Source organism: Dermacentor andersoni, chromosome 3 (genome assembly GCF_023375885.2).
Source record: "Dermacentor andersoni chromosome 3, qqDerAnde1_hic_scaffold, whole genome shotgun sequence".
Classification (NCBI taxonomy): domain Eukaryota; kingdom Metazoa; phylum Arthropoda; class Arachnida; order Ixodida; family Ixodidae; genus Dermacentor; species Dermacentor andersoni.
Window position 1 is genome coordinate 17,162,535 of NC_092816.1, and position 26,734 is coordinate 17,189,268.

Consider the following 26,734-nt stretch of genomic DNA (forward strand, 5'->3'; position numbering starts at 1 on the left):
TAGAAGACCGGGGGACACCATGCGATTAATCTGGAATCTTCGATGGCTCATATATAAAAGATGACGCGCTTGACCCGCTGATCAGATTTCAACGATCGCCAACTGTGTTTGTTGATATCATTGTGCTTTGAGTGTAACTTGTTCATGTGCACAGGTTCGCCCAATAAAAACTTAGTTCACAGTTTTGCTACTGTGTTCTTTACTACGAATATAACAAATTATTGTATGTAATGAAGTAAATATAGAATTTTTCTCGCTGATATCAGTATGTAACCATAATCTATGATTAAAGAAATATAGGAGATAATGAAGTCATGTTGATGTCAGATGCAACTTGGTTAAAACATGATTCAACTGCAGTGATGTGCTTCTCACAAAGCACACAGAAAGCACTCACCTCACGAAGGTCCCAAGAGCGCACAGTGTTGTCTAGACCACCAGTCCACAGCTTGGTGCCATCACTTGAAATATCGATGCAACTTGCACCATCTGTATGCCCCTGGAACTGCCTGCATTCGAATTTGGAAGACTCTCAATGCATGGCAAGAGCTTTCAACCAGATATATAGCAAAAAATTGTATTTATGTATGAAAGCATTTGCTACAAAGTGCTGAAATTAGACACTGGGTTCAGCAAGTTAGAGTTGTTTACTTCTCAGTCATCTATAGCTAGTGAGCCATAACCTGAAAAGGAATGTGTCTACGGAATGTTGCGATGCAGGTTCTCATTAAGATGAATTGAAGAGAACCGCAAGAACTTGTGAGGTTTATGAAGCACGTAGCTGCGTGCACCACACAGAACATGCTCTTACTGAAAAAAGTCGCAGTTTTGTCTGAAAAGTGAAGCATCAATTGCAATAAAAAATTAGTAGACAGCTATATGAAGTAAGGATAGTAGTTTATCAGCCATATAAACTTGTAAACATTTGCTTACTAACTAAATGAACAAGTATACTGTCACGCGTGCACAAGCAAACATGAACACATTTCACTTTATGACTGTGCGCACCCGCTGTCAAAATGCTGGAGTGAGGAAGCACGGCAGCTACCCTGCCCTCCCTATCCTGCCCTCAAAGCCTTGTGCGCGACACGACGTAAGACAGTGTACTTCCTCGCCACTTCCCTCCGTTGAGTGCGCAAGATTGAGCCATGACAACCGGCTCACTCTCACATGCTTTCACTCGCACATACATCACATGATGCACGGCGACAATTTTATCGCCCTTGGACCTCACAGCAGCAGCGATGCCGACGGCAGTAATGCGCCTGGGCTGTCCATAAAATGTTTTTAATATGCAGTGCGAGGAGGGAGAAAGACAGCCAGCTTAGAAGAAAGTCAAAACGTTTGTGAGGAGATTTTCAAAGCGGTGCCCTGTCATGCGCAAGACATTTTCAGTTATTTTAAAAAATTCTGAAGAGTATATTTAACGTAAGTAGTATAACACCAATTAAAGGTCATACTATAAATACTGCTCCTGTGTAAATACACAAAGAAACTTATTCTTTTCTTTTTTTTTAGGACAGAATCTTTTCTTTGCATTTCTATTGTGCATCAAGGAGCCAATCTTTCTCCTACTGCTAAGAGCTGGCAAATTTAGTTCTGACATACCTGACAAGCGTCTGATTGTGCAGGTCCCAGACAGCAATGTTCCCATCCGAACAGCAGCTGAAGCAAACCTTGGAGTCGGGGCTGATGGCCAAGGCATAGCACGCAGGTGCACTTGAAGTCAGCTCAGCCTTGATTCGCGGGGTTGGCTGAGACAAGATAGGCTCAAGTCACTGCACTGCTAACATTGCACAATGGTGCCACGGTCCTGACTGAGACAGGTTACACTTTTGATAACATACAAACAGCACAGAAAATAGGACGAAACGAGCCAGGCAATACAGGTGCTATGGTGTCGTATCCAAACCAACAAGCTCAACATGTATAACTTCTGGTGTAAGCTTCGGCAACCTACAGAAGATCACATGTGCTCACAAATTTCAACTTAGCTGGTGTAACAATGCACAGAAATCCCTGTTGGAGTCCAAAAATAAGTGTCAAAGAATTTTAAAAACTATGAAAAGAACTACATTTGTATTCAATAGACTGGTTTCGTGTATATCTGCGATCATGCATGATACCTGCATGTCACATCCATATTTTCCATCCACTTTGCCGATGATGCCAGCTTATAGAATGAAAATTGTTCCTGGGGCTTTGTTTGAGACAATAATTGCATTGAGCTGTTAAGAGGAAGCTTTAGCTCGGGCCCAACTCTGACACGGCCTATTCAGATACATGTAAAACGCGAAAACGTTTTTCTGAGATAACCCCTGGACTGATTTTAATGAAATTTGTTGAATTTGAGAGAGAAAGTGAAATTCTAGTGACTGTTGGAAGCAGTATTTCGATTTAGGTCCTGAATCTTGTTACAAGAATTTTCAAAAATGCGAAAGTTTGAAAAAAATAGAAGCACAAAGTTTACAAATTTATATCTCTGCATCAAGAACAGATACCGCAGTTCTGTAAACGGCATCCATTAGATCATTGAAACCAGACAAATTCGATACGTCATTTTCCAACTTACGTGAATTTGTTACATTGTTTACAAGGGTTCTGCAAAAGCTGTATTTGAATATTACTAAATGTTCTTAAATTCATGTGTAACATATCAATTTCGTCTGCTTTAGATGCGCTATTAGATGCCATTCACAAAATTGTATTATCGTTTTTCATGGTTGAGTGACAGAGTTGTAAACTTGATAGTTTCGTTTTTAAAACTTTTCTATTTTTGCCAGTCCTTAATAAAAAATTTACGGCCTAAATCGAAAATTCAAAACCAACAGTCACTAGATTTTAAGCTTTTCTTTTAAATGCAACAAACGTCGTCAAATTTGGTGCAGTCCGAGAAAAGTGAATTCTCCTTTTACATGTATTTAGATAGAAGCACTCGAGCTAAAGCTTCCTCTTAAAATAATTATTTGAGTATTGTTTTAGGAGGCTTTTCATACGAGCCAAACGTGTGATTTTGTTTTCTTTTTCTCCGAATACAGGCTCAAAAAGAGGGTTTTCTATGCCTAAATATACAGTATATTTCTATACCTAAATATACAGTATATTTCTGTAGCACACTTCTCTCAGCTACATATAAAATCAAAATGAAATCATACAGTCCTAAAGCAACACCTGGGCTATGGAGACGTCGTCGTAGTGGTAGGGGGGTTCCATAATATTTATCAGCAGCTGGGGTTCTTTAATGCACATTATATCTAAGCACACGAGTATTATTGCATTTCATCTCCACTAAAATGCAGCTGCAATGGCCATGAATCAAACCCACAAGCTCATGCTCAGTAGCAGAAAACCACAGCCACTGGGGCAAGTTTTCGTACCTTCATACTCACTGGCGCTGAAACTAGCAAATACAATTCCTATAGTTCTACAATATACTTTGGCCCATCATTCATTTAAAGCACAATACACACTCCTGTTTAACTTAGAACAAGAGATGAATAATCTGTGTGACATGACAACTTATATTTGGTGTGCAACACATTCTGGGTTGCTCATCAGAGATAAGATTCAACAGTGCACTTACCGCACCCAGATCCCAGATGCAAATGGTACTAGCTTCCCCACCCACGATGAGTGTTCTCCCATCAGGAAGAAGCTTGCAGGAGCGGATATAATTGTCCCTTTGCTGCAACACACAGAGACATACGAGCTATGACAACCATGCTGCACAGTATAGTCCTACGAATAAATTCTGCCTAAACACAGTCTTCACTTTGAATTGTATGAAGTGAAACATGTAACTTTTGAATAGGCAGCATCAAGTTTACGTAGCATGCGAGATGAGCAGAGAGGAGAGAAGGAAAGATACTGCTGACTGAATTTTAACAATAGTTTAAAAAGCACCCAAACAGATGCAAGAATGTCTTCATGACTAGCTAAACAGCTTTTGCAACATCCAGTTTCACATCTGAAAACATGCCGCCAATATCCCCGAGCTTTCTGTAATCTTTTTCAGCAGTCTACTCCTAATAATGATTTATTTCCATCACCATTAGATTGATGGAGGGGATGGGAATAAAAGCGATTGATGCTTGACTAAGTTCCCACCCCCCGTACAGCAGGTGAGCAGTGGCATGCGACGGCACTTCTGTCACAACAGCAAATACAAAGTCAAACAAAGCATTAGTACAAAAACAAGTATGCAAAATACACAATCACCTGCGTGTGTGAAAAGAATATAAACCGATTGAAAAGAAAGACAAGTACTGCAACTGAGAACAAAAACGCTTACGAAACAGCGAAAGAACAGCAACCAAAAATACGCTCATAACACAATTAGACACAGAAACGTTCACAGATTCCTAAATGTTGGACAATCAAAGGGACGCGTTAAGGAGAAAGTAGTTGCGAAGGTTAGAGCAGCTAATGCTTCCTAAGTCTATATTTTCATCAATTAATTTGTTAAGTAAGGATGGGAGTTGAAATGCTACCATTTGGCGCTGAAAACGTTAATGATCTTGTTCTTGAAAAATAAGCTTTTTGTTGAGTGTCTCCTTGGTAGGTTATGAACTAATCTGAGAGCCCGTTTTTCGAGAGTTCATAGTTTTTTCAGACCGGTTTGTGTAGCAGTACCCCATACTATTGAGCAGTAGTTTAGATGTGAGCGAAATAATGCATGATATAGAGATAGTTTTATCTTTTGTGGGAGATAATTTTTGGAACGCATTATAAATCCTATGGCTCTAGATGCCTTTAATGCTACATTGTCTATGTGGTCGTCCCACAGCATGTTTTCGGTGAATGTTACGCCAAGTGATTTGAATGACCTTACTAACTCAATCTGGTCTCTGTTATAAAATAACTCACCAAAATCACCGCATTTTTTTATTTTTGGGACGAAAAAGTACTGCCTTTGACTTTGCAGTATTAACAGACAAAAGATTTTTATCGGACCATATATGTATTTTTTCCAGGAGCACATTTGCATTTGTCCTTAACTTACTACTGCTATCGTCAGATAAAAACAAACTAGTATCATCGGCGTAGATTATGAAACGAACATTAGTATCCACACTGATGATATCATGAATGTACAGGTTAAAAAGCAAGGGTCCTAAGATACTCCCTTGGGGTACCCCGCACGAAACTGTTCGTAAACTTGACTTATATTCGTTTATCTGGACATACTGTCTTCTATGTGATAGGTAAGATTTAATTAAGAGTAATGCTGCGCCTCTAATTCCATAACATTCAAGCTTCTGAAACAAGATGCTATGATTTATGCAATCAAAGGCTTTGCTATAATCTAAGAAAATTCCCAAGACGAGGTTCCTATGTTCAAAGTTCCTTAGTATATATTCTTTCTGGTGTAAAAGAGCAAGTTCCGTCGATCGTTTTTTTCTGAAGCCATACTGGCTGTCAGAAAGTGTACTGTGTTTACTTAAAAAACTTTCAACGCGCTTAAGAATGAGCTTCTCGAACACTTTTGAGAAGACGGGCAGAATACTGATTGGTCTAAGTTCCCAAAGTCATTTTTGCTACTTTTTTATATATGACTGCTACTCTAGCAATCTGCATTCTCGAGGGGAAAGTAGCGGTTTCTAAGCATAAGTTGTATATGTGCTCCAATGGCGCAGCAATGATGTCAATGACGTGCTTAAATGGACATATCTGTATATTTTCCGCATCACACGATGTACTGTTCTTTAGGTCTCTGAACACAGACAAAATTTCACTTGTAGAGACAGGTTCCAGAAACAAAGACGAGGGACATCTATCAATAGTTATGTGAGTTGTGTCTGCTGAGGAGTTTAGTGCGGCCGTAAAAAAGTTGTTAAATTTTTCTGCGAGAGAATTACCTGAGTATTCTATGCCATCGCTTGTAATTTTATCTGGAGTTGTGACCTGCGAGATGCCAGAGCCGAGTGACCGGATTTTACGCCAGATCTTATCAGGACGATTTAATGCAGCTGCCAAGTAGTTTTCGTAATGTCTGTGCTTTGCCTGTCGTATGTCAGAATTTAATTTATTTCTGCATTTCTTAAAGCGCTCAAGAACAAGAGTACCTTTTGTATCAATAAAGAGTTGATATAATTTGTGCTTTTCTTTAATACGCGTGTAGCGTTCACGTGATATCCACGGTTTTCTTATTGCTTTAGGTAGCCTCTTTATTTTGTAACGAAGTGCTTGTTATAGACATGAGTGAAGGCGTCGAAAAATAAGTCATAAGCGCTGTCCGCTCTAGCTTTGCTAATTATGTCAGAAAAGCCTACACCTAGAAGGTCCGTGCGAAAGCTTTCTAGGGAACCTTCCATTACACATTGATACATAGCTTTTACACCAAAGTAACATTTCGGGACCTCCTTCTGGCAAAATAAATATATGCCAATATGATCGCTTACATCACAGCATGTAACTCCTGAGTGAATGAATGGAGAATTAATATTCGTTAAAAATAAATCGATGCATGTTTGGGAAGTAGGGGTTATACGGGTTGCTGTGGTTATCATATTTGTGACACAGTAACATCTAAGTAACACATCAAAATTCACGCTGTTCACTGTTGTACATAACATATCTATGTTGAAGTCGCCACCAATGATCACATCGTACTTGTTGCTCATTGCCAAGCTTAGATAAGATTCCATGGTTTCAAGAAATGAGTCCATGTTACCAGATGGCGGCCTGTAAACCACGGACATTACAATGTTTCCTGATATAACTGAAAGGATTTCAGAATCCTATTTCATCAAGCTCATTCTTTTAGCTGGAGGAAAATGGCACAAACATAAGAAATGAAGTTTGTTGAAGTTGCAAAATTATGTTGTCTGTATACATCAGCTATGAGCACATACAACTCTGCAGCCCAGCTCTAATTGTTGCTGAATCATCAGCTTTCTATTTACATTTTACATGCAGTCCACACAAACTCAGAAACTTTGCATCAGCCTAATACATTATGTTGAGCACCACAGAGAACATTATACTGCAGTCTTCAGCACACTTGGCAATTGTAGTGTAGTGGCACGAAACCGAAACAGGATATCACAGCAATCAAATGCACTTTTATAGTGAAACACAGCAGCGAGTTTCCCTGAACCAGTATTGCAACCTATTGACAAGTGTGAATGGGTAAAGCTATTCACTTTTTCCTCAGGTAATCTTGCTCTTGCTGTTGGAAACGTTAAATGGGTCCTGAACCAACCCTCAGGCTTGGTGAAAAAAATGCAGTCTGGGGATAGCATACGTTGCTATGAACATATGGCCAAATTTTGTAGTCGTGCGTGGCACATGAAGCTCGCAAGCAGAGTGCAAAGTGTCCTTATTCTCAAGTACTTTCTTTTCAAATGAGGCCTTCTCTTCACCCACTTCAAAGCCGCCGCTGGTTTGCATATGTCGTCATATGCAAGATTCTCATAGATGGCTGCCATTGGCTGATATCTGACTTCAATCAAGAAGGGTTTTTGGATCAGTCAGCTTCTTTCTACTGTTACTGCCAATATTTATTGATGCAGTTTATTAAACCGGCTGAAGTAAGTAAAAATCTGCTATTAAATTTCGGTAAGAATTAAATACTTATGGAAGAAGCTGAATATCATCTGCTCATGCTTGGTTGCACTTAGGGATTAAACTTTTGCCACGCTGATTGTCGGTGCCATGGCCATTGGGTCTCGCTAAGTTCAACTTGTTCTGAACACTCAACTAGCCTCGAATCATGTGAAAGAATATCAGACCACACACACACACTTCTGGTCACTCCTGGCTAGACACCTTGGCAGGTATCAATTCGTATTGAGCTATTGACAGCACTTTAAAATGCACAAGTTGGTTATGGTTACTACATTAAAATGCACAAGTAGGTCGTGGTTACTATCCATCGGTCAAGCTGGTGCAGGGCGAAGCCGGTACGCACGACGTAACACGGTCAGACTGGAGCATATGTGCACGAGCGTGTAGTCGATCCCTGTCTTGCACAAAGCAAATTCTGCGCATACAACCACACTGCACTATAACCACGTTTGGTGCGTCGAATACGCCAAAATTGGAAATAGTGGCATCTACGTGAACATCTGAAATCAAATTTGAACTGCGCGCCACGGTGACATTAAGGAGAAGGAGCATTGTGGGCATGTACCGCTCCGCCGTAGCCTTCACAGTGCAAAGCACTTAAGAAGCAGCAGGAACACTGCGAAGGGGATCACAAGCTGTCTTTGACTGCCAATAACTCCACTTATGCTGAACGCATTGAAGTACTTTTTGTGGCAAAGTATTTCTGAAATAGTCTTATTTTAACTTCAAATGCATTTCTAGACTTCAATAAATATAGGTTCAGGGCCCCTTTAAACCAGTACTTACCAGACAGTCAAGCTGTGAAACAGGACTCTTGGATCCTGGTTGACTGATGTCCCAGACCTTGACACATCCTTTGCCCCCCGTGTAGACATATTTGGTGGGACTCGAGATGGTCACCGCACACACCACTTCACCATGCGACAGCGTGTTGATCTGCCGTGCATGCCGTGGAATGCCAGCACCCATAAGCGCATCTGGTGGGAATGGCACTGGCTGCATCTGGCCCTCTGCACTCACATGGAACGAATAGGCCCTGTGCAAAGGATTGTACACGGAGAGGTTAATTTGCAGGAAACTGAGAAGGCTGGAGCTTTCCAGCATAAGAAATTCAACTTCACAGTATCATTTAAGATTGAGCACCAGTTTTACAAATGCATACCACTTTCACATCAGTATGATAGATAATGCATCGTGCAACTTTGCGATTGCAACAAGGCCATAGCACATATTGTCATCTAGTGGCCTTGTTTTGATGATGAGACAGTTTTTGCATGCTGCTTTAAGTTGAATAGATGACAGATCATTCACAGAAGGAAATATGCGAAGAGCATGAGTTCAGCCATCATGAGCACAGAAAGCCACCAGAGCTGTGTTGCATGTTTTAATGACTGGGCTCTGTGACCAACTTTTAATGCAGTGTGAATGCTGTTGTGTGAGAACATGCATCACTGCAGTAATGAGCATAATAAGTGCCATAACTATACACCTTCGCACATAAATGTACTCATGAAATTACTAATTCCAGAGATGTCAGCTTTATTGTAAGTCAGAGTTGGTTAGTCTAGTGGATAAGTGTAAGCAGAAGTGAGTGTGGGTGAGTGCCAATAAAGGCAAGTATGAGTGAATGTATACCCTTATAAAATATTAGTCAGGGTGTGAACGGTGCCTAATATTGATTCACACACCACTGATGGTGAATACATGCATGTGAATGGAAGGCACTTGAGTTTTCAAGTTCCCAGCACATACCATACCAGAAGCAAATGGAGAGTTTCATAACTTTGAAAACAGTTGTGTATCTTAAATAGGCACAGATGCTGCTGGTGCTTGCCACTTTGGTATGTTGTGCTTATACTCCATTCAGACAGGCAATTTTAATGACACTTCGAGTGAGTGCAGTTTGCCCCGCTGAGTGCCGCTTTGGTGGCGGGGTGCTAGACAACAAAACAAAGTGTTATTCAGGATTGATGACAATGACAATCTATGAAGCCAAATTGCTTAATATGGTTCTCGGCATTTTGAGTATTGAAAACAGTTACCATTTTGTTACATTTAAAAAAACTTTTGCACTAAAAATAGAAATGATATAAATTTGTTAACATGCCTATTCGTATTGAGCCAATTCACGCAAGAAACATATCCAAAATATACACAGTCAAAATGGCAGACTCCATGGATGATTTGGTGGGTGCCAAAAATGAACGTTTCAGCTTGCTTTGGTTCCACTGATGTCACGGGAACGCTCACACATATTAAATTACAAAAAGATGCCTTTGAATTAGTGCCAAGTCTGACTGAGTATTTCTTTATTTATTTTTGAAGCGCTGCTATTGAGCCTACACACTTCGGTTTAACGAATGTACTCACTGGCAATTGTGCACTATACAGCAAGTGCCACTAAACCTTCAAATCTGACAGACTGCGAATGACACTAACAGTGAAGTGTACTCACTCAAAGTGATGCTAAATTTGGCCGTCTGACTTGGGTATTAGATAGCTGATGGTTAAATATTTAGATATCAATGGTTGCTAATGATATCTGTTCATTTATGTTACCCTGCCAATAAAAAATGCCAAATAATTGTTCATTGCCATCCTTCAAAGCAAAAGGACTACTGTGAGGTAATGCAACAAGCTTACATGTTCTTACAGTTGTTCTCTAGATTTACATTTTCACAAGCCAGAGCACATGTTTTTTGGTCTTACCCATAATATGTGGGGTAAAAGCCATATTTAATGCTCTTCCAGTACTACTTACTAATTTATTAAATCCTGTGATAAAAAATATGATCTTATGTGCCCTAAAATTTATTTAAAACATGCAAATGTGCTGGAGCCTCCAGGAGCTCAAATTTTTAAGAACGTACAACTGTTGAAGTGTTAAAAACTTTTTTAAAATTCTCATATTTCAAGTATCTTTTGGCTAACTTGGGAAACCTGTCATTTCTAGTCAACAATACAACTTTTTAAGGTTGAGGTCATTCACACTAGCTGAAGTCCCATTAGTTAATCCTTTCAGGGTCAATGACGTACATATACGGCACCGCAGACAAGTCCAAAATGGTCGATGCTGTACATTTATGATGCCATCTGTATGTTTAAAAAGCGCGCCTATTTCCCAATTTTTTCTTTTCTGCCATGTGCTGCCACTATCTGGGAACACAGGGAATTTTTTTCTCACGCCTCCCTCTCTCTGTTTTTGTGGCATGGTTTGTTTTCGAGCTAGTTTCCTCCGGCGCGTTTATGTACTACCACTTGCGCTTTGGCCTGCGCACAGGCGGGCGGAGGTTTGGGTTTTGTTCCACGGGCGATTTCAGCTCTTGCACTCGCAAAACTGATGGCTATATCGTTACTAATCGCTCAAAGGGCAGCCACCTGTTTCTCGCTCGTTTAGTGCTCACAGGAGTGCGCATAGGAAGGATGCCACCGTGCATGCGTTTCCTTTTCTTTTCTTTTTTTTCTTTTTTGGAAATGCATGAAAATTTTGGTTGACAATAAGATGAAGATGTGTATAACAGCTGTGTCTTACCAGTACTCACGTACGGGGCAGAAATCTGGAGGCTTACGAAAAGGGTTCTACTTAAATCGAGGACGACGCAACGAGCTATGGAAAGAAGAATGATGGGTGTAACGTTAAGGGATGAGAAAAGAGAAGATTGGGTGAGGGAACAAATGCGAGTTAATGACATCTTAGTTAAAATCAAGAAAAGGAAATGGGCATGGGCAGGACATGTAATGAGGAGGGAAGATAACCGATGGTCATTAAGGGTTACGGACTGGATTCCAAGGGAAGGGAAGCGTAGCAGGGGGCGGCAGAAAGTTAGGTGGGTGGATGAGATTAAGGAGTTTGCAGGGACAACATGGCCACAACTAGTACATGACCGGGGTAGTTGGAGAAGTATGGGAGAGGCCTTTGCCCTGCAGTGGGCATAACCAGACTGATGATGGTGGTGGTGGTGGTGGTGGTGATGATGATGATCATAATGATGAAGAAGTAGGTGAAGATTAGCGGAAGTTTGTCACACGGTTTGCTTCTTTGACGGGCACACAACCACACAGTTTTCTTGAGGGTGCTCACCTATGCAGTTCAATTACGCTATGGACGTAAATATTAGTGTAAGAGCAGGAACATTTGAGACTTGCAAAATATTCTCGTGTGCGCATTTTCTAAGCTTTGAACTATGTGCATAACAATGCATCAAATTTTTAATTCTTATAAGTTTATTTCCTTTTTTTATTGTTGTTATTCATGAATAAACAGCATATACCAATGAAAAGTATTTCTTTCTCACTTTACGGTCACCCTAGAAAAATTATGGTAAATTTTTTTCGAAATAGGTCTGTCAGAAGAATTGGAATCTACAATTAAAAAAATCGACCATGGGCGGTTGCATATGGCAAAAAAAAATTGACCGTGAAAGGGCTAAACAAGCCCTTCACAGCCTCACAGTACTGTAATGCCTTCTCATTATGACCCTCAATTACATGAAATACTGAAATTATGAATGACAATTCTGTGCAACAAGATGCTGTGGAGACCAATTATTTACAGCATATCTACATCTCTCCAAGCTTTGAATACTTGACAAAGTCATGCAAAGCCCATCAAAAGTGTTATTTTGTATTAACATTCACAGTATTGGTATGAACTTTAGCAGCCTTAAAGGGCCCCTCACTAGGCCCCATAGCAAATTTTAGTTATACACTGGAAGTTACGTGTCCTCACATGTTCTGCCCCAAAATGTTTCAAATCGCTCATTAATAGCCGATTCTGTATAAATAACTGAATAGATTAATAGCCGAATATTTCAGTGCCACGAACCTATGAATTCAGAAGGCAAGCTCCACTGCATAGTGAGACACTCTCTTCGCTCGCCCCGTCTAGCCTCCGCAAGCGAAATTCCTTCCTTGCATTCTCCTATACCGGACCTTGAGGATCGCGTGACGCATATGTCCCGGGCGTCGCCTTCATTTCTTTTTCTCCTCGCTTTGTTTTTTGTTTTTGTTTTCCGGCGCTGCGCTTTTCCCTGACGGAGTTGCTCGCGAGCTGTTGTCGTTTCGTGCAGCGCACAATTTTGTGTGCTGTGCACAAGCACACATGACTGGCGGTATAGTTCAGTGCTACACGAATACTGAGGCAGAATAAGTAGATCACAGAACATGATCACACGCTGGAACACTGTAGAAAATGGCATAGTTTCGATACCTGCGCACGTGACTGCACGACCGTGGGAACAAGCAGACGAAGCGAATGTACATCTCTCTTGCTTCGGTGCGAAGTAAAACAAAAAACATGCAGACATTTCTCTAAACTTCAATTCATCAATTCAAGCAACAGATCGCGTAAATAACAGATGTTGCCTTGAATAATTCTTGAAGTCTCGTGTCACCATGACTGACGTCACAGTGTAGTCACGAGTACGTAGGTGCAGGGACACGAGCACGTCAATGTCCGGCCTGGAGCGCGGTTGCCGCAAGGGAAATGAAAAACAGAGTTCAGATTGAAATTTCAGACATTTCCGCTATGCGTAGCAATGTGATTCTTTGCAAATACGATCGTTAGCACACACTGTATGCTCTGCGCTTGTCAGCTCAAAATGGCCTGACCTGGTGAGGGGCCCTTTAAGAGAGGACAGAGTCTTTAGGCCCAAAAATTTACAAAACGTTTAGTTTTGTAAAATTTCATTTTTGGAGTCTGCATCTCTTATTATATGCAAAGCTTTGTATTTGAAGTGTCTATGTTTTAGCCATAATATCGTTACCATGAAGAGAAGGATGAAGTTGAATTAGACTAGAGGAAGACGAAGTCTGGCAGTTGCCTGAACGCCATATACCTCTGTTGTGAATATACATTATTTTATACTCATGGGCCTGCCTTCTTCCTGCAACATTTTGGTGGAAGGTGCGGGGTACAATCACGGAACTTCGCAGCGGACGTCATCTACCTGCCGCCACAATGGCAAATCAACTGACACAAGCGACAACGCCTCAGCAGCCCGTGCCAACGGTCATCCTCACTCATCCGCGGGACCCAGGGACATATTGTGGCACGGACAACGCCGACGTCGAGGACCGGTTTACGATGTACGAACGAGTGTGCGACAACAACAGGTGGGATCCAACAATGATGCTAGCAAACGTCATATTTTATCTAAAAGGAACTGCGAAGCAATGGTACGACACACACGAAGCTCACCTAACGAGCTGGGATGTCTGCAAAGAAAAAATGCGAGACCTGTTTGGCAGACCTGTCGGTCGTCAGCTGGCAGCAAAAAAAGAACTTGCAGGCCGCGCTCAGACGTCCACAGAATCCTATGTCATGTACATACAGGATGTGCTGGCCCTCTGTCGCAAGGCTGATAACAACATGACCGAGGCAGACAAGATTGGTCACATACTGAAAGGTATTGCAGACGATGCCTTCAATCTCCTGATGTGCAAGGATTGTGCCACTGTGGATGCAATTATAAAGGAGTGCCGGCGCTTCGAACACGCGAAGGGCCACCGCGTCGCTCAAACTTTCGACCGATTGCCCAATACCACCGCGACATCTTCTTGCGAAGACCCTCCGCGGTTCGTTCAGCCCACAGGACCGGAAGATATCACGCGCATCGTTCGCCGTGAGCTTGAGGCCATGGCTCCGGCTCCAGTTCGTTCCGACTGTCGGGAAAGCGTGCCCGCTATCTCCCTTATACAAGCGGTCGTTCAGGAGGAAATAGCAAGTTTGGGCATTCCATCTCTCTGCTCGGTCCACCATACAAACACCTACCAGATTTCTCCGGCCGCTCGCTCCAAGAGGCAAAGCTTTCCGCCACTCCATCGCAACCCAGCTGACTGGCGCTCAGCGGATGATAAACCCATCTGTTTTAATTGCTCCGGTATTGGATACATCGCCCGTCATTGCCGCAACCACTAGTCGTCGCCTCCTCGATGGTCGTCTCCGAGTCACTACCGCCAAGTACCAGACAATCGTACTTTCTCGCCCTATACGCCGACTAGGAACATCAACGGCGACGGTGCTCCACCAAGATCTAGCCGCTCCCCGTCTCCGCAAGGTCGTAGGTCCCGTTCGCCTCTCGTTCGCCGCTCTTCGTCCCCTTCTGCAACCGGTCGCTTCGCTTCGGTAAACTAGGCGGTGCAGCTCCCGGAGGTGAAGCTGCAACTCCGACCCGGCCCACAAATCCTCTGTTGACCCTGCCTACATGTGGAAACCTACTGGACATTGAAGTTGATGGCGTTCCTGTTAGATCTCTGGTTGATACAGGAGCGCAGCTTTCAGTTATGAGCGCTGCTCTACGCCGAAGGCTCAGAAAGGTTCTGACACCCGCCGTACCGGGCACTGTGCGAGTCGCCGATGGGAGTACTTCACCTGTCCTTAGAATGTGCACAGCACGTGTGACCATTGGGGACCATTATACCGTTGTTCTATTTATCGTCCTTGAACACTGTCCGTATGACCTAATTCACGGCCTCGACTTTCTTTCGAAACACTCTGCCCAAATTGACTGCTCCGCAGGTGTTGTACAGTTGGATCTGCCGCTTCCTGCCGACGCAACAACTTGTGCTTCACACCGCTTATGTTCTGCTGAGTTTGCAAGGCTGTCTCCACAAGCGGCTACAAATGTCCTCCTGACACCCTGTCCTCCCGTACCTGATGGCGAGTACGTAGTGCCGCCGCTTACTGACGTGGTTTTTTCGCGCAATATTGCCCTGCCGAGCACCTTAATCCGGATCCACGAAAACTGCACTCGCGTGCCCATCCTCAATTTTGGATTTTCGTCGCATGTGCTGCCACACGGTATCGCCATAGCGCATATCACTCCTTTGGAAGAATTTCAGGTTTCTTCTCTGACCTCTGAATCCTTCCTCAGTACCAACGGACCTTTGTCACCCACTCCTGCGTACTCGACGCCCGCAGATGATGTTTCTAAGATGATCGCCCCTGACCTTCCTTCCGAGCAAACAGCAGCTCTTCGTCACCTCCTGTCATCTTATCGGGACATCTTTGATATGGATGACCGTCCACATGGCCAGACATCTGTTGTCACGCATCGCATCAACACCGGCGATGCCAGCCCCATTCATAGGCGACCATATCGTGTCTCCGCAACAGAAAGGGCCATCATACAGAAAGAGATAGACAGGATGATGGACAAAAACATCATTGAACCTTCCAGTAGCCCGTGGGCATCACCGGTTGTCTTAGTAAAGAAAAAAGACAACTCGTGGCGCTTCTGCGTTGACTACCGTCACCTCAACAGGATAACAAAAAAGGATGTTTAACCCCTGCCTCGCATTGATGATGCTCTTGACTGCCTTCACGGATCCCAATACTTTTCATCAATTGACCTCCACTCCGGCTATTGGCAGATTAGCGTCGATGAGATGGACCGCGAGAAAACCGCCTTCATCACATCGGACGGTCTGTACCAATTTAAAGTCATGCCCTTTGGTTTATGCAATGCGCCGGCTACATTCGAGTGAATGATGGACTCTCTCTTGCGCGGCTTGAAGTGGTCTACATGCTTCTGTTACCTCGACAATGTGATTGTGTTTTCGCCGAACTTTGAGAGCCACCTGCGGCGCCTCACAACCATACTCTCCGTGTTTCGCAGGGCTGGCCTTCAGCTAAACTCCTCCAAGTGCCATTTCGGTCGCCATGAAATTAACATGCTCGGCCATCTTGTAAACGCCGCCGGAATCCAACCTGATCCACAGAAAGTTCACGCCGTGCGAAATTTTCCTGTACCTTGTTCAACAAACGATGTCCGTAGTTTTCTGGGCTTATGCTCTTATTTCCGGCGATTTGTGAAAAGTTTTGCCGACATCGCTCACCCTCTCACTGACCTTCTTAAGAAAGACGTCTCTTTCTCTTGGGGACCACTGCAGGAGAAAGCCTTCTCTACCCTGATTGAGCGACTTACAACTTCACCAATTCTGTCACACTTTGATCCTTCTTCGCCCACTGAAGTACGAACTGACGTGTGTGGTCATGGCATCGGCGCTGTCCTCGCTCAGTGTCAACAGGGCCAAGACGGTGTCATCGCTTACGCTAGCCGCCTTCTTTCCACGGCCAGCGAAATTACTCCATTACTGAGAGAGAATGTCTCGCGCTAGTATGGGCGGTCGCGAAATTTCGGCCATACCTTTTCGGTCGGAGCTTCTGCGTCGTAACCGATCATCACGCCCTTTGCTGGCTCTCCTCTTTGAAGGACCCAACTGGACAACTTGCACGTTGGGCATTGCGTCTACAAGAATATACATTTTCTATTATGTATAAGTCAGGGCGCCTGCATAAAGACGCTGGCTGCCTGTCCCGCAATCCCGTGGATCAACCGGATGATACCGATGCATCAGTGTTCTATCCCTTTCCGGCTTCCTCCATATTGGCGACGAGCAGCGCAAAGATCCTGTTCTTCGAGCACTTATGGAACGCCTAAGCTCCTCGCCCAACGACCCGTCCCTCCGGATGTTCACCTTGCGCGATGGAACTTTATACCGTCGTAGCGTTCGCCCTGACGGCCCGGAGCTCCTACTAGTCGTTCCCAAGCACCTTCGACTCGCCGTGCTCCAGCAATTTCACGATGCTCCTACTGCTGGACATCTGGGCATCACTCGTACATACGACCGCCTGCGGCGCCGCTTCTTCTGGCCCGGCATTTATCACTCTGTGTGCCGTTATGTCGCTTCTTGCGACCTGTGTCAGCGCCGGAAGATGCCTGCTATGCCTCCCGCTGGTTTGCTGCAACCAATAGATATCCCTACAGAGCCCTTCTTCCATGTGGGCCTAGACCTCCTGGGCCCCTTTCCAATTTCCATCAAAGGAAACAAATCGATTGCTGTAGCAACAGATTATGCCACGAGATATGCCATCGCACGAGCGCTACCAACCAGCTGCGCTACAGATGTCGCCGACTTCTTACTATACGACGTCATCCTGCACCACGGCGCCCCTCGCCAGTTGCTTACGGATCGCGGCCGCTACTTTCTATCGAAGGTCGTCGATGATCTTCTCCGCTCCTGTTCTACAGAACACCAGATTGCTACCGCGTACCACCCCCAAACGAACGGCCTCACCGAGCGACTCAACCGCACGCTAACTGAAATGCTGGCCATGTACGTTTCCGACGATCACCGCGACTGGGATGTCGCTTTACCGTACATCACTTCCGCATACAACTCGTCCCGTCATAACACTGCCGGATTTTCACCATTTTACCTGTTGTATGGTCGCGACCCCACCTTGCCCTTTGACACGTTGCTACCTTCCGCAGTGCAATCACCCAGCACTGGTTACGCTCGCGATGCTATTGGCTTGGCCGCCCAGGCCCGAGAAGTCGCCCGTCATCGCCTCACAGTCTCGCAAGCTTCTCAAAAGCGACGCTACGACCTTCGGCATCGAGACACCCATTTTTCACCTGGTTCCCTTGTCCTTCTCTGGACGCCTTCACGTCGCGTCGGCTTGTCGGAAAAAATACTTTCGCGTTATTCTGGTCCGTACCAGATCTTACGCCAACTGTCCAACGTGACATACGAGATCGCCCCAGTCGGTCAGCCTTCAGTGCCTCCCAACGTCACTAGCGATGTTGTTCACGTCGTCAGGCTCAAGCCTTATGTCCCCCCATTAAGTGAGGCTCTATAACTTGCACCGGGACAGAGCTACTCCGCCGGGAAGGTGATGTTACGGTGAAGAGAAGGACGAAGTTGAATTAGACTAGAGGAAGACGAAGTCTGGCAGTTGCCTGAACGCCATATACCTCTGTTGTAAATATACATTATTTTATACTCCTGGGCCTGCTTTCTTCCTGCAACAATATATTAATCTTAAGGCTGATTTTATAAAGCTGATTAATTTTAAAGATGATTGGTATGTTTTCTCAAAACACTAATTTTGCACACTCAGCAAACCTTTAACTAGGATATATAAATACCTATCGAAGATAGAAAAATAACTATTTTTGCAGCATGAAGCTAAATGGCTGAAGCACACGACATAGGAAGAAGATTTTTAAAATGTTTGTTTTAGGGTTCTTAAATTTTGTATTTTGTGTGACCCCTGCATGACCATATTGAAAACACTGGAGTTCAGTGTGCTCTGAAACCAGAAATAATGACCCAATCCTAAAGGTGCTTCCATGATCATGCGTCTTGTGCTTTGTAGTATTGATCCATGTGCCATTTGCAGATTTTTGTGCAATGGTTATTTGTACAGTGTTCTAAAAACAAGTCTTTTTCTTTATTATCTCATGAAGTAATGAACCTACAGAAAAAAATAATAGCATTTTTAGAATAAGAAGAGAATAATAAACAAGCATCTACACTTCTATCAAATCTAGTCCAAAAGAAAAGGAAGATAACTTTAAAATCCATGTCCCCACTTAATTAAGCAAACATTGAGCAGGCACAGCAAATGCAGAACACAAATTTAATACTCAAAAATGTAAACAAAAACATTACATTTGCACTTTCTTGCAAGTTTGTGAACCCTGATGTGAACTTGGTGCTGTGTGGCTGGCCTTATTTGGAAACAGAAATGAGCTTAGTGAAGCAATGAGCTGCAAAGTATGTGACCTTAAGAGACAGTCAAATTTAGATGAAACTAATTATCATGTTCGCCATAAATCTTAGTTTGCTTTCCATCAAAACTCCTAATATGAATGTTTTCATTTATCCACAATCTTGGCTGAGAACTTCTGAAAGTGTCCATGTTAACGTGCTGTCAGTGTGATCTTGAACCCCCATCCAGAATAAAAAGAAAAAATTGCACATCCAAAAGAGTAACTACAGTTACCTAGTTGGGAAAGCATTAAGCTCAAATTATCCTTACTTACTCACCTTTAAAAGCTATCAACAAGATGAAGGGTCAAGCAAGTTGGTAATCCAAATGAAACATTATGCAAGCATGAGTGCAATTGAAAATAGAGCTCACTTGCATTGTGTTTACTGCATTTCCTTCTTCATTATAGAGTCTGGAATATCTTCCTTTTTTCTTTGGAAATAAATATCCATAGCCAAGCATGCTCAATTTCTCCCCATACTTAAATCTGTAAGGCAAATTTTAAGCAAAAACTTGTTTTGGACTGCTGAAAATACTACCGAGACGAGATCACCAAGGCGAAAGAGACTGTCCTATGGTAGCAGCTAAAATATTGGTGAGGAACTGGGTCCGGACTTCTGTATTAATGAAGCTCAATCATCTGTATATAGAGCCCAAAGTGACCCATATAAAAGATATCCTTGTATAAGAGTTGCACGTTTACTTATTGTCTGAGTAGTGGTACAGTATACTAGCTGGAATGGCACATGAAGGATGCCTTTACTCTGTCTCACCAACTGTGCACAGAGGATCAAAAGCTATGGCTCGCTTCAACCAATCCGAGACTGGATCTAGCTGCAAGCCTCACACAAGGGAGGTGGACTTGCCCACAGTGCACTAGTCCTTCTACGACTTTTCCATTCAGCGCAGGTAGGGAGTAGTGATGGGCGATGGATGAACACCTCATCTGGTTCTCGTTCCAGGTTAGCCGACACTGCTGATAACCTTCAGTGTAGAGAATGGAAGAAAGACAAGCTATGGCCTCAGAAGATGCAGTACATGCTGCCACTTTGTGACCATGTTTAGAACTCCGATTCCTTGGAGTGGTGCAAACCACTTCAAGTTCACAAAGTAGTCAGCTCTTTTACGCTACTGGTATTAATTGCAATGTTGCTGAATCAGGAGGTAGTGACCATAGTGACTAGTGCTGCCTTTCTTTCAGTAACAAAAGGTATGGAGAAATACCCTGCATTTATGCACCCCATGAAGAGAATTTCCTATTGTTACAGTCAGCCTTTCCTTTCTCCTATCAGCTCCATCTCGCCTATGCAAAGAGGCTCGTGGAACAAACAGACACCGGGGCCCTTTCAGGAGTGCCTTGAAAAGGTCAAGACTGAGGTGCACCAAGACGAAATAAAGCACTCCCAATGCAGATTGCAACAAAACCGGGCCTTTTATTTTTCAAGTGAAATTTACAGGGTGTCTTTCTTGGTCCACGGCCTCTTTCATGCCTTACAGCTGGCCTCATGCACCTAAAAAGCTCAAGCTCGTATTCACCGAGAACCTCTTCAACCTGACTCGGAACAGGCGATCAAGCAGGCTGGCTCATCTGCAAGATTTCAAACAACGACCCTTCACTCACAGTGCAATGCATTGTTGACCTGTACAATTTCAATTGTCATGCGACTTATAAAGCTCCAATGCAGTCAAAGCTTGTCAAAGTACACCTTTGCAAAGCGCCAGAATAAGTCCTTGAGGTACAATGCTGAATCAATAATATTAAAACTGGTGCAGTTACATAAAGCAATGCCAGACTACCAAGTCAAAAGCAAAACTACGGCTTAAAGGGGCACTAAAGGCAAATATTAAGTCAAGCTAAAATGATAGATCAGTGCTTGAGAATATCTAAGGTGTCACTATTATCGCGAACAGAGGCTTATTAATCGAGAAACTGAGGTAAATGCAGGACATCATTAGAGACTCCCCCGGGACATTGAAGTACTTGCCCGATGACGAAAGCACTCCTCAATTCTGTCACTGGTACTCAGCCACTCGTTGCAAAAAACATGATTACAAGACGAAATAAAATGCTACTTGTCCAGTTCTGTTTCATTTTTAGAAAAAGGAACTCATCGAAGTTACCCTTGACAACAACAAGGGCGGTTGAAAGGCTATGTTTTCGCTCGACTCTGCACCGCCCACGCTTTCGCGTTACAGAAGTTTCGTTATCGCGTAGTGCTGCGCTGGTTTTGCTGGCTCGCGAAACTTGCACAAACTTCCAAGTAGCAGAGAATTCAGCCTCCATGTTATGTCGTGGGATGCCCAAACTGTGTACGCTACTTGACCACAAAGCAGCTGCAGCGGCAAATCCACCGCTCTGTCTTGGCTCGGTGCTGCCATCTGTCGGATGCTGTTTTACTCACCGACGCCAGCAAAGGGTGGTGATGGTGTATGCAACGTCACCACTCCCCCGGTTGGGTGGCGGGAGATCTGAATTTCGAAAAAGGTATTCGGACTCTTCAGATGCAATTTTCTCGTAAACTAAGTCCTTTCTAGCACGAAGCAAGCGTTGCAAGGTTTCTGGAATGGTATTTAAACAGTCCATGTCGACTTATTATTTGCCTTTAGTGTCCCTTTAAATAGGCACGCAATGAAGAATAACTGTGTCATCTCTTGTGAATCTCAAGCCACACTGTAAGAGCCATAAGTATGAACTGTCCTGCAAGCCTAAGTTACAATAAAGCAGTATCTGTGCATGCAGCAACCTTACATGCAGCAATTTGAGAAATTTACAACCAGAATTTACACTGCTTTAAAGAATTTGTTCTTTCAAAAGTACAAAGGAAGTACACTCAATCCATGCTCCTACACACTCTGATTCAGCAATTCGTCAGCGGCTTGATGAAGTTGGTGGCAAATACTTAATAAGAAAGCAACTAATACAGGCCAACACATTTCCACTAATTTTGCACTGTGTCCCATATAAATGTGCATGCATCATACTAATTTCAAGTTAATATAAAAAAAATCCAAGGAAACCACTGCTGGCTAGTTTTTCAGATGGAGCATTAAGAGTCAAAAGTACAGTGAACATGTATATTCCAATCAAGACACCTCTACATTGGAACATATCTTCCTAGGACACCGATTGACAGTGTCTGCTGAAAATGTAGTTTTCGTACACTGATTGTGTCTTCAGCATCATCAAAAGAAGACACTAGTATTAAGAAGACACAAAAGAAGACACTAGTAAAGTAACAGTAATAACAATAACAGCAATAACATTTCGTATGATCCACAAATGTCTCATCTCTGAAAGCCTCATGTCTGAAATTTTTTCAGTAATGGAAAAGAATCAAATATTTCACAGTCGAAAAACACTTGGCCATTTAAGAAATCAGCCTGATATAAATCATTACTGTAAAAAACAACAAAAGAAGGGAGCCCATTACATGACCACGTACTGGTGCCACAAGCAACCACTAAGCCAGAAATACTCCCACAGTAATAGAACATAATAACAGAACTCACAATTGAAATATTTGAAACTGACCTTCCAGTGCTCTTTAAAACATTTTGGGCATAGTATTACTCAATTTTACAGCACAAATCTATCCACAAGTATTTTGAGACATATATGCATGTAGATTACTTTTTAATTGCCATTTTCTCAAGTGCTTGTGATTCTGGTGGTATGTGCAGTAGTTGTTGCAGCACCCTAAAGGAAATGTATGCACAGTGACAACCTAAGAATTCGGTACAGTCAAACCCCATTAAAACGAAGTCGCATTCTATACAAAAATACTTTCATTATATTCGTTATAAGTATGTGTTCATTACATCTTGACATTGGTGACAAATATTTCAGATTTACTTTGTTATATCCGACAATTCATTATATCCATGTTTGTTATACTGAAGTTACAGTGTACAAGCTCCACACACAAAAGCTTTCCTCTGTGCTTTCATAAGCCATGACATAGTCGTTGAGTGGCGCCCCTAATGAAAGAAGTTAGTCTTCGTCATGTTGTTATGAAAGTGATAGAACATAATTCGCTGGTGTGTTTATACAAATTATCTTTGACTTGGACAGTGGTGTATTCACCAGTGCATTGTTATGTTGTCACATGCCGAGGCAATCGAAACAAACTGAGGAGCACTCACGGTTTTCCACCTGGAATGGTGCCAAAGTGAGGTGGTGGCCGCAAGGATGGGTGTGCGTCAAAGCCTGCAACCTGCGATAAGGACAACTGCAATTCAGCGTCGGTCAGCCATGCTTCGCTGCAAACACGGCCAACCCCACGACCAGGCAATGGCACCACCCCTACAATGTTCATGTCAAGTACATTGCTTTCTAGCTTCTTTCTTTCCATGTTTCACTCTCTCTATTTCGCACCTTGATTCATTACCAATGAGCCAAAAATGAAGGCAACTCTCCACCACGCACTGTAGCAACTACAGACAGTGTGAAAGCACACAAGAGGCTGCAAGATCAAGATGCTTTGGGCTACAAAGAACTGAGCTGTACAGGAAAGCCAGCATGATACTGGGGAAACAGTTTCTTTTGTAATATTTAGGCTATGCTTCTGAACACACTGCAATGCACTTTCCGAAGCTGGTAATTAAAAAGACACTTAAATATGTGCATTATATCCACGCAAATGCTTTAAAAGTTCTGCAGACACTGTTCTCAACTAGGATTAAAGGAACCTGTGCTAGTTTTTCATTCAAGACAAATACCAATCTGGAAAGTAATAAGAGCAGAAGCACTATGAATGGTGCTCACACTTCTGTCATAATTATACTCGGTGATTCTGCAGTAACTGAAAATTTGGTTTAACTGTAGATGCCTCTGCTAAGGAGGGGGAGGAATGAATGTTTATTGTGTGAAACAGCGAGAAAGTGTTCTTTCTTCGCCCTAGGTGGGCGGCTCTCTTAGTCCAGAAAGTTAGCCAACGGCCCTCTGCTAAGAAAAAAAAAAATAAATTCCACGACCAAGTCACCGTGAAAACTAAAGCCCAAAACTGCACACGAAAACTAGATGTATGTGAAAGCATATCCCAACTTAGCAAGCAATTCAGAACCTGAGTTTAGTGGAATGACTGCATGACCACTGCAATTTGTTATGCACATTTTCATCTTTTATATTTAAAAAGAAGTTATTTTAGTTGCCAGCAATAAGCAAAATCAGTCCAGATCTCTGCAGCAGCTCAATTCACAGATGGCAATGTGCGCACACAGCATTGGCTACTCATTTTTTCAGGACGAACCAGGTAAGGAAAGGTGTTCAGTAACCTATGTAATGATTCCGACCAAAAAATTTTTATCTTGCTGTGAAATCTGAGCAAAAGCAAAACAGCAATAAGCACAAAAAGGTGCACACAAGTTAGGTTTTGTCTCTCTATCGTAAGCTTGTGGTGCCTAAAGAAAGGCATGGAGTGTCCAGCCCTGCCCAGTTCGTGGGGTGACCGCCCGGAGGTGCCCACCAGAGATCGCGAGTAGGAACTGAGCGCTGAGCTGTGTAGCTGAGGGAAGGCTGCCGAGTTGGCAGCGGCCAGGTCAGCTGCGGCCAACGCATGTGGTGCACCTCCCAGGGGGTACGGGTAGGGACCTACAACAACAGTAGAGAGGGGGGCATAAATGCACGATTCTCTAAAACAGAACTGCACTTCACTTACTCAAAAGGTCTTACTAAGAAAACACAGTACAAAGAAGGGAATAGAATGGACTGACGTGCTAGTTGGTATGTGGCATTATGTACACTGTAGCGCAAGCAAAAAACACAGGACATTATAAAGACGGAGACACAGAATGAAAGAAAGACACAATAAGAGTTTTGTTATGTTGTTCCTTCACACTAGGACTCAACTTTACAATGCTTTTCTTTCTTCGTAAGCGTTGTACCAACTAGCCTATGTAAACACAACCCTGCTCAAAAATCAGAAAAATTCTGTGACTGCCCCTATTTACAGCCCACCCTGAATTGCTCAGGCATTGCAGAAGCAAGCGAGGCCAGAAGCAACACCGAAGCATAACAATGCATTTGGATTATGAAAACTACAAAGATTTCTTGCAAGAAACTAGGCATACAAGTGCAATACAATCAGCAATATATATTTATAAGAGGTGAAAGTCATATTGGTATTGAAATAAACGAAATACAACTCATCACATAATTAAATGTAAGAGTTCTGCAACTGTGCACAAAAAGTACTATCAGAAGTCCTGCAACAAGTTACTGTGGTTGCTGGTGACAGCACAATCACTCACCAAGAGCAGCTGACTTGGAAGAGGAACCGGGCAGGGACGGCTTGGCTGCACCACTGGAACCAGGAGTTGTGGAGCCCGAACTCGTAGGAGTTAATGATTTTGACACCGGGGTGGGAGATTTATCACCCTTGAGAGAGAAAATTTGTGACAGTTAGGTATGCTGTACAAAAGTTGGATGCAGCGGGTCTGCAAGGTAAGAATGTACAAGAATGAAATGTTGGCTGCGCAGAACATATTGAGAAACAAACAGCACAAGCTAAAGCAATGCAGCACAGTGTATAAAGCAGCTAGGCCAACCAGACTGTTTTGACAAAAAAAGCTGTCTGTGTCAGGAACATCTAAGAGTACAAAAAGACACATAATGTTGATTGTACCTTTGTGCAAACTTTGCCTAATAACAACTTTCATTAGCTGAATATATGTTGCAACAAAATACACACAATGCAGGTGCACCACTAGCAGAGCGCACTCAATTGAATGCATTCAACTCACATTAATTCAGATCCATAGGAACAAGATCTTAAGCATGAAATGCTTTTAGCTCCCATTGTTGGCGACCTTCAAGTGACCTTGAGCCAAAAGCCAGAGCCGTTATCCGGGCACTCAAACGTGAGCATCCGGGCAAGTTGCGAGAACAAAACAAAATCATCTAGGCAAACCAGTCAAAACTTAAGAAAATGCGATCTCTGGCCCCCAACCCTTTGTAAAGACCCCCTTAGATACGCTAGTTACTGCTCAAACAAATTACAAAAAATATTGCTTCCGAGTTCTTCCTAAAGTTTGTTCACAATATCACTCAAGCTGTAACTTCTAGTATTCTGAAGTTTTATTTGCCATTTCCAATAGAGACATTCAAAAGGCAGATACAGGGCACCATACACTTGATTGTCATCTTTTTGCGCTGAGACAGGGTTTGCCTGTTTAACGCCAGCAGTCCTTGAGTTCTCCAGTGCGAGTTTTGCGCCGGCTTGAGAGATGGCGCCCCACTGCGTGACCAAGCCGGCAGCGTCAGGCTTGCCGCGGATGGCTGTTTGGCTGAGACGACACTTGGAATGAGGTTCAGTTCAAAACAGGTTCGTGTGCTGTGGTGTGCTGTGGTGTGGTAGGCTGTGCCCTTGCAAACATGCACTACGCCCATTTTAAGATTATGGCTAGTATCATCTCCAACCAATCTGTTTTGCAAGTAGCCATTTCATGCTTACATCTACTTTTAATTACAGGAGAGACATTTTTTTTTTCTGAATTATTTGAAGTTGAGTGATAAATGACCCCAAACAAATATTACACATACACACGTATTGACTAGGCCGGGTTTGAAAGATATGTAACCAAAAAGGCCATACAAACATAATGCAG

The 26,734-nt window shown here is 43.1% G+C and overlaps 1 protein-coding gene across 11 annotated transcripts in view; it reads right to left on the reverse strand.

Moving 5' to 3' along the window:
* LOC126520240 (transducin-like enhancer protein 4) overlaps nt 1–26,734 on the reverse strand; it is a 101,638-nt gene that overhangs the window by 8,401 nt on the left and 66,503 nt on the right. For 10 of the 11 annotated variants that reach the window (XM_055065566.2, XM_055065568.1, XM_072287074.1 and 7 more), the window contains 7 exons: nt 25,379–25,505; nt 24,595–24,719; nt 23,273–23,358; nt 8,356–8,605; nt 3,584–3,685; nt 1,609–1,754; nt 398–509 (listed from right to left, as the gene is read on the reverse strand). In XM_055065566.2, the coding sequence (XP_054921541.1) occupies nt 398–509; nt 1,609–1,754; nt 3,584–3,685; nt 8,356–8,605; nt 23,273–23,358; nt 24,595–24,719; nt 25,379–25,505 (948 nt within the window). The remainder of the gene's footprint in view (nt 1–397; nt 510–1,608; nt 1,755–3,583; nt 3,686–8,355; nt 8,606–23,272; nt 23,359–24,594; nt 24,720–25,378; nt 25,506–26,734) is intronic. The other variant, XM_055065563.2, reaches the window with a different exon arrangement.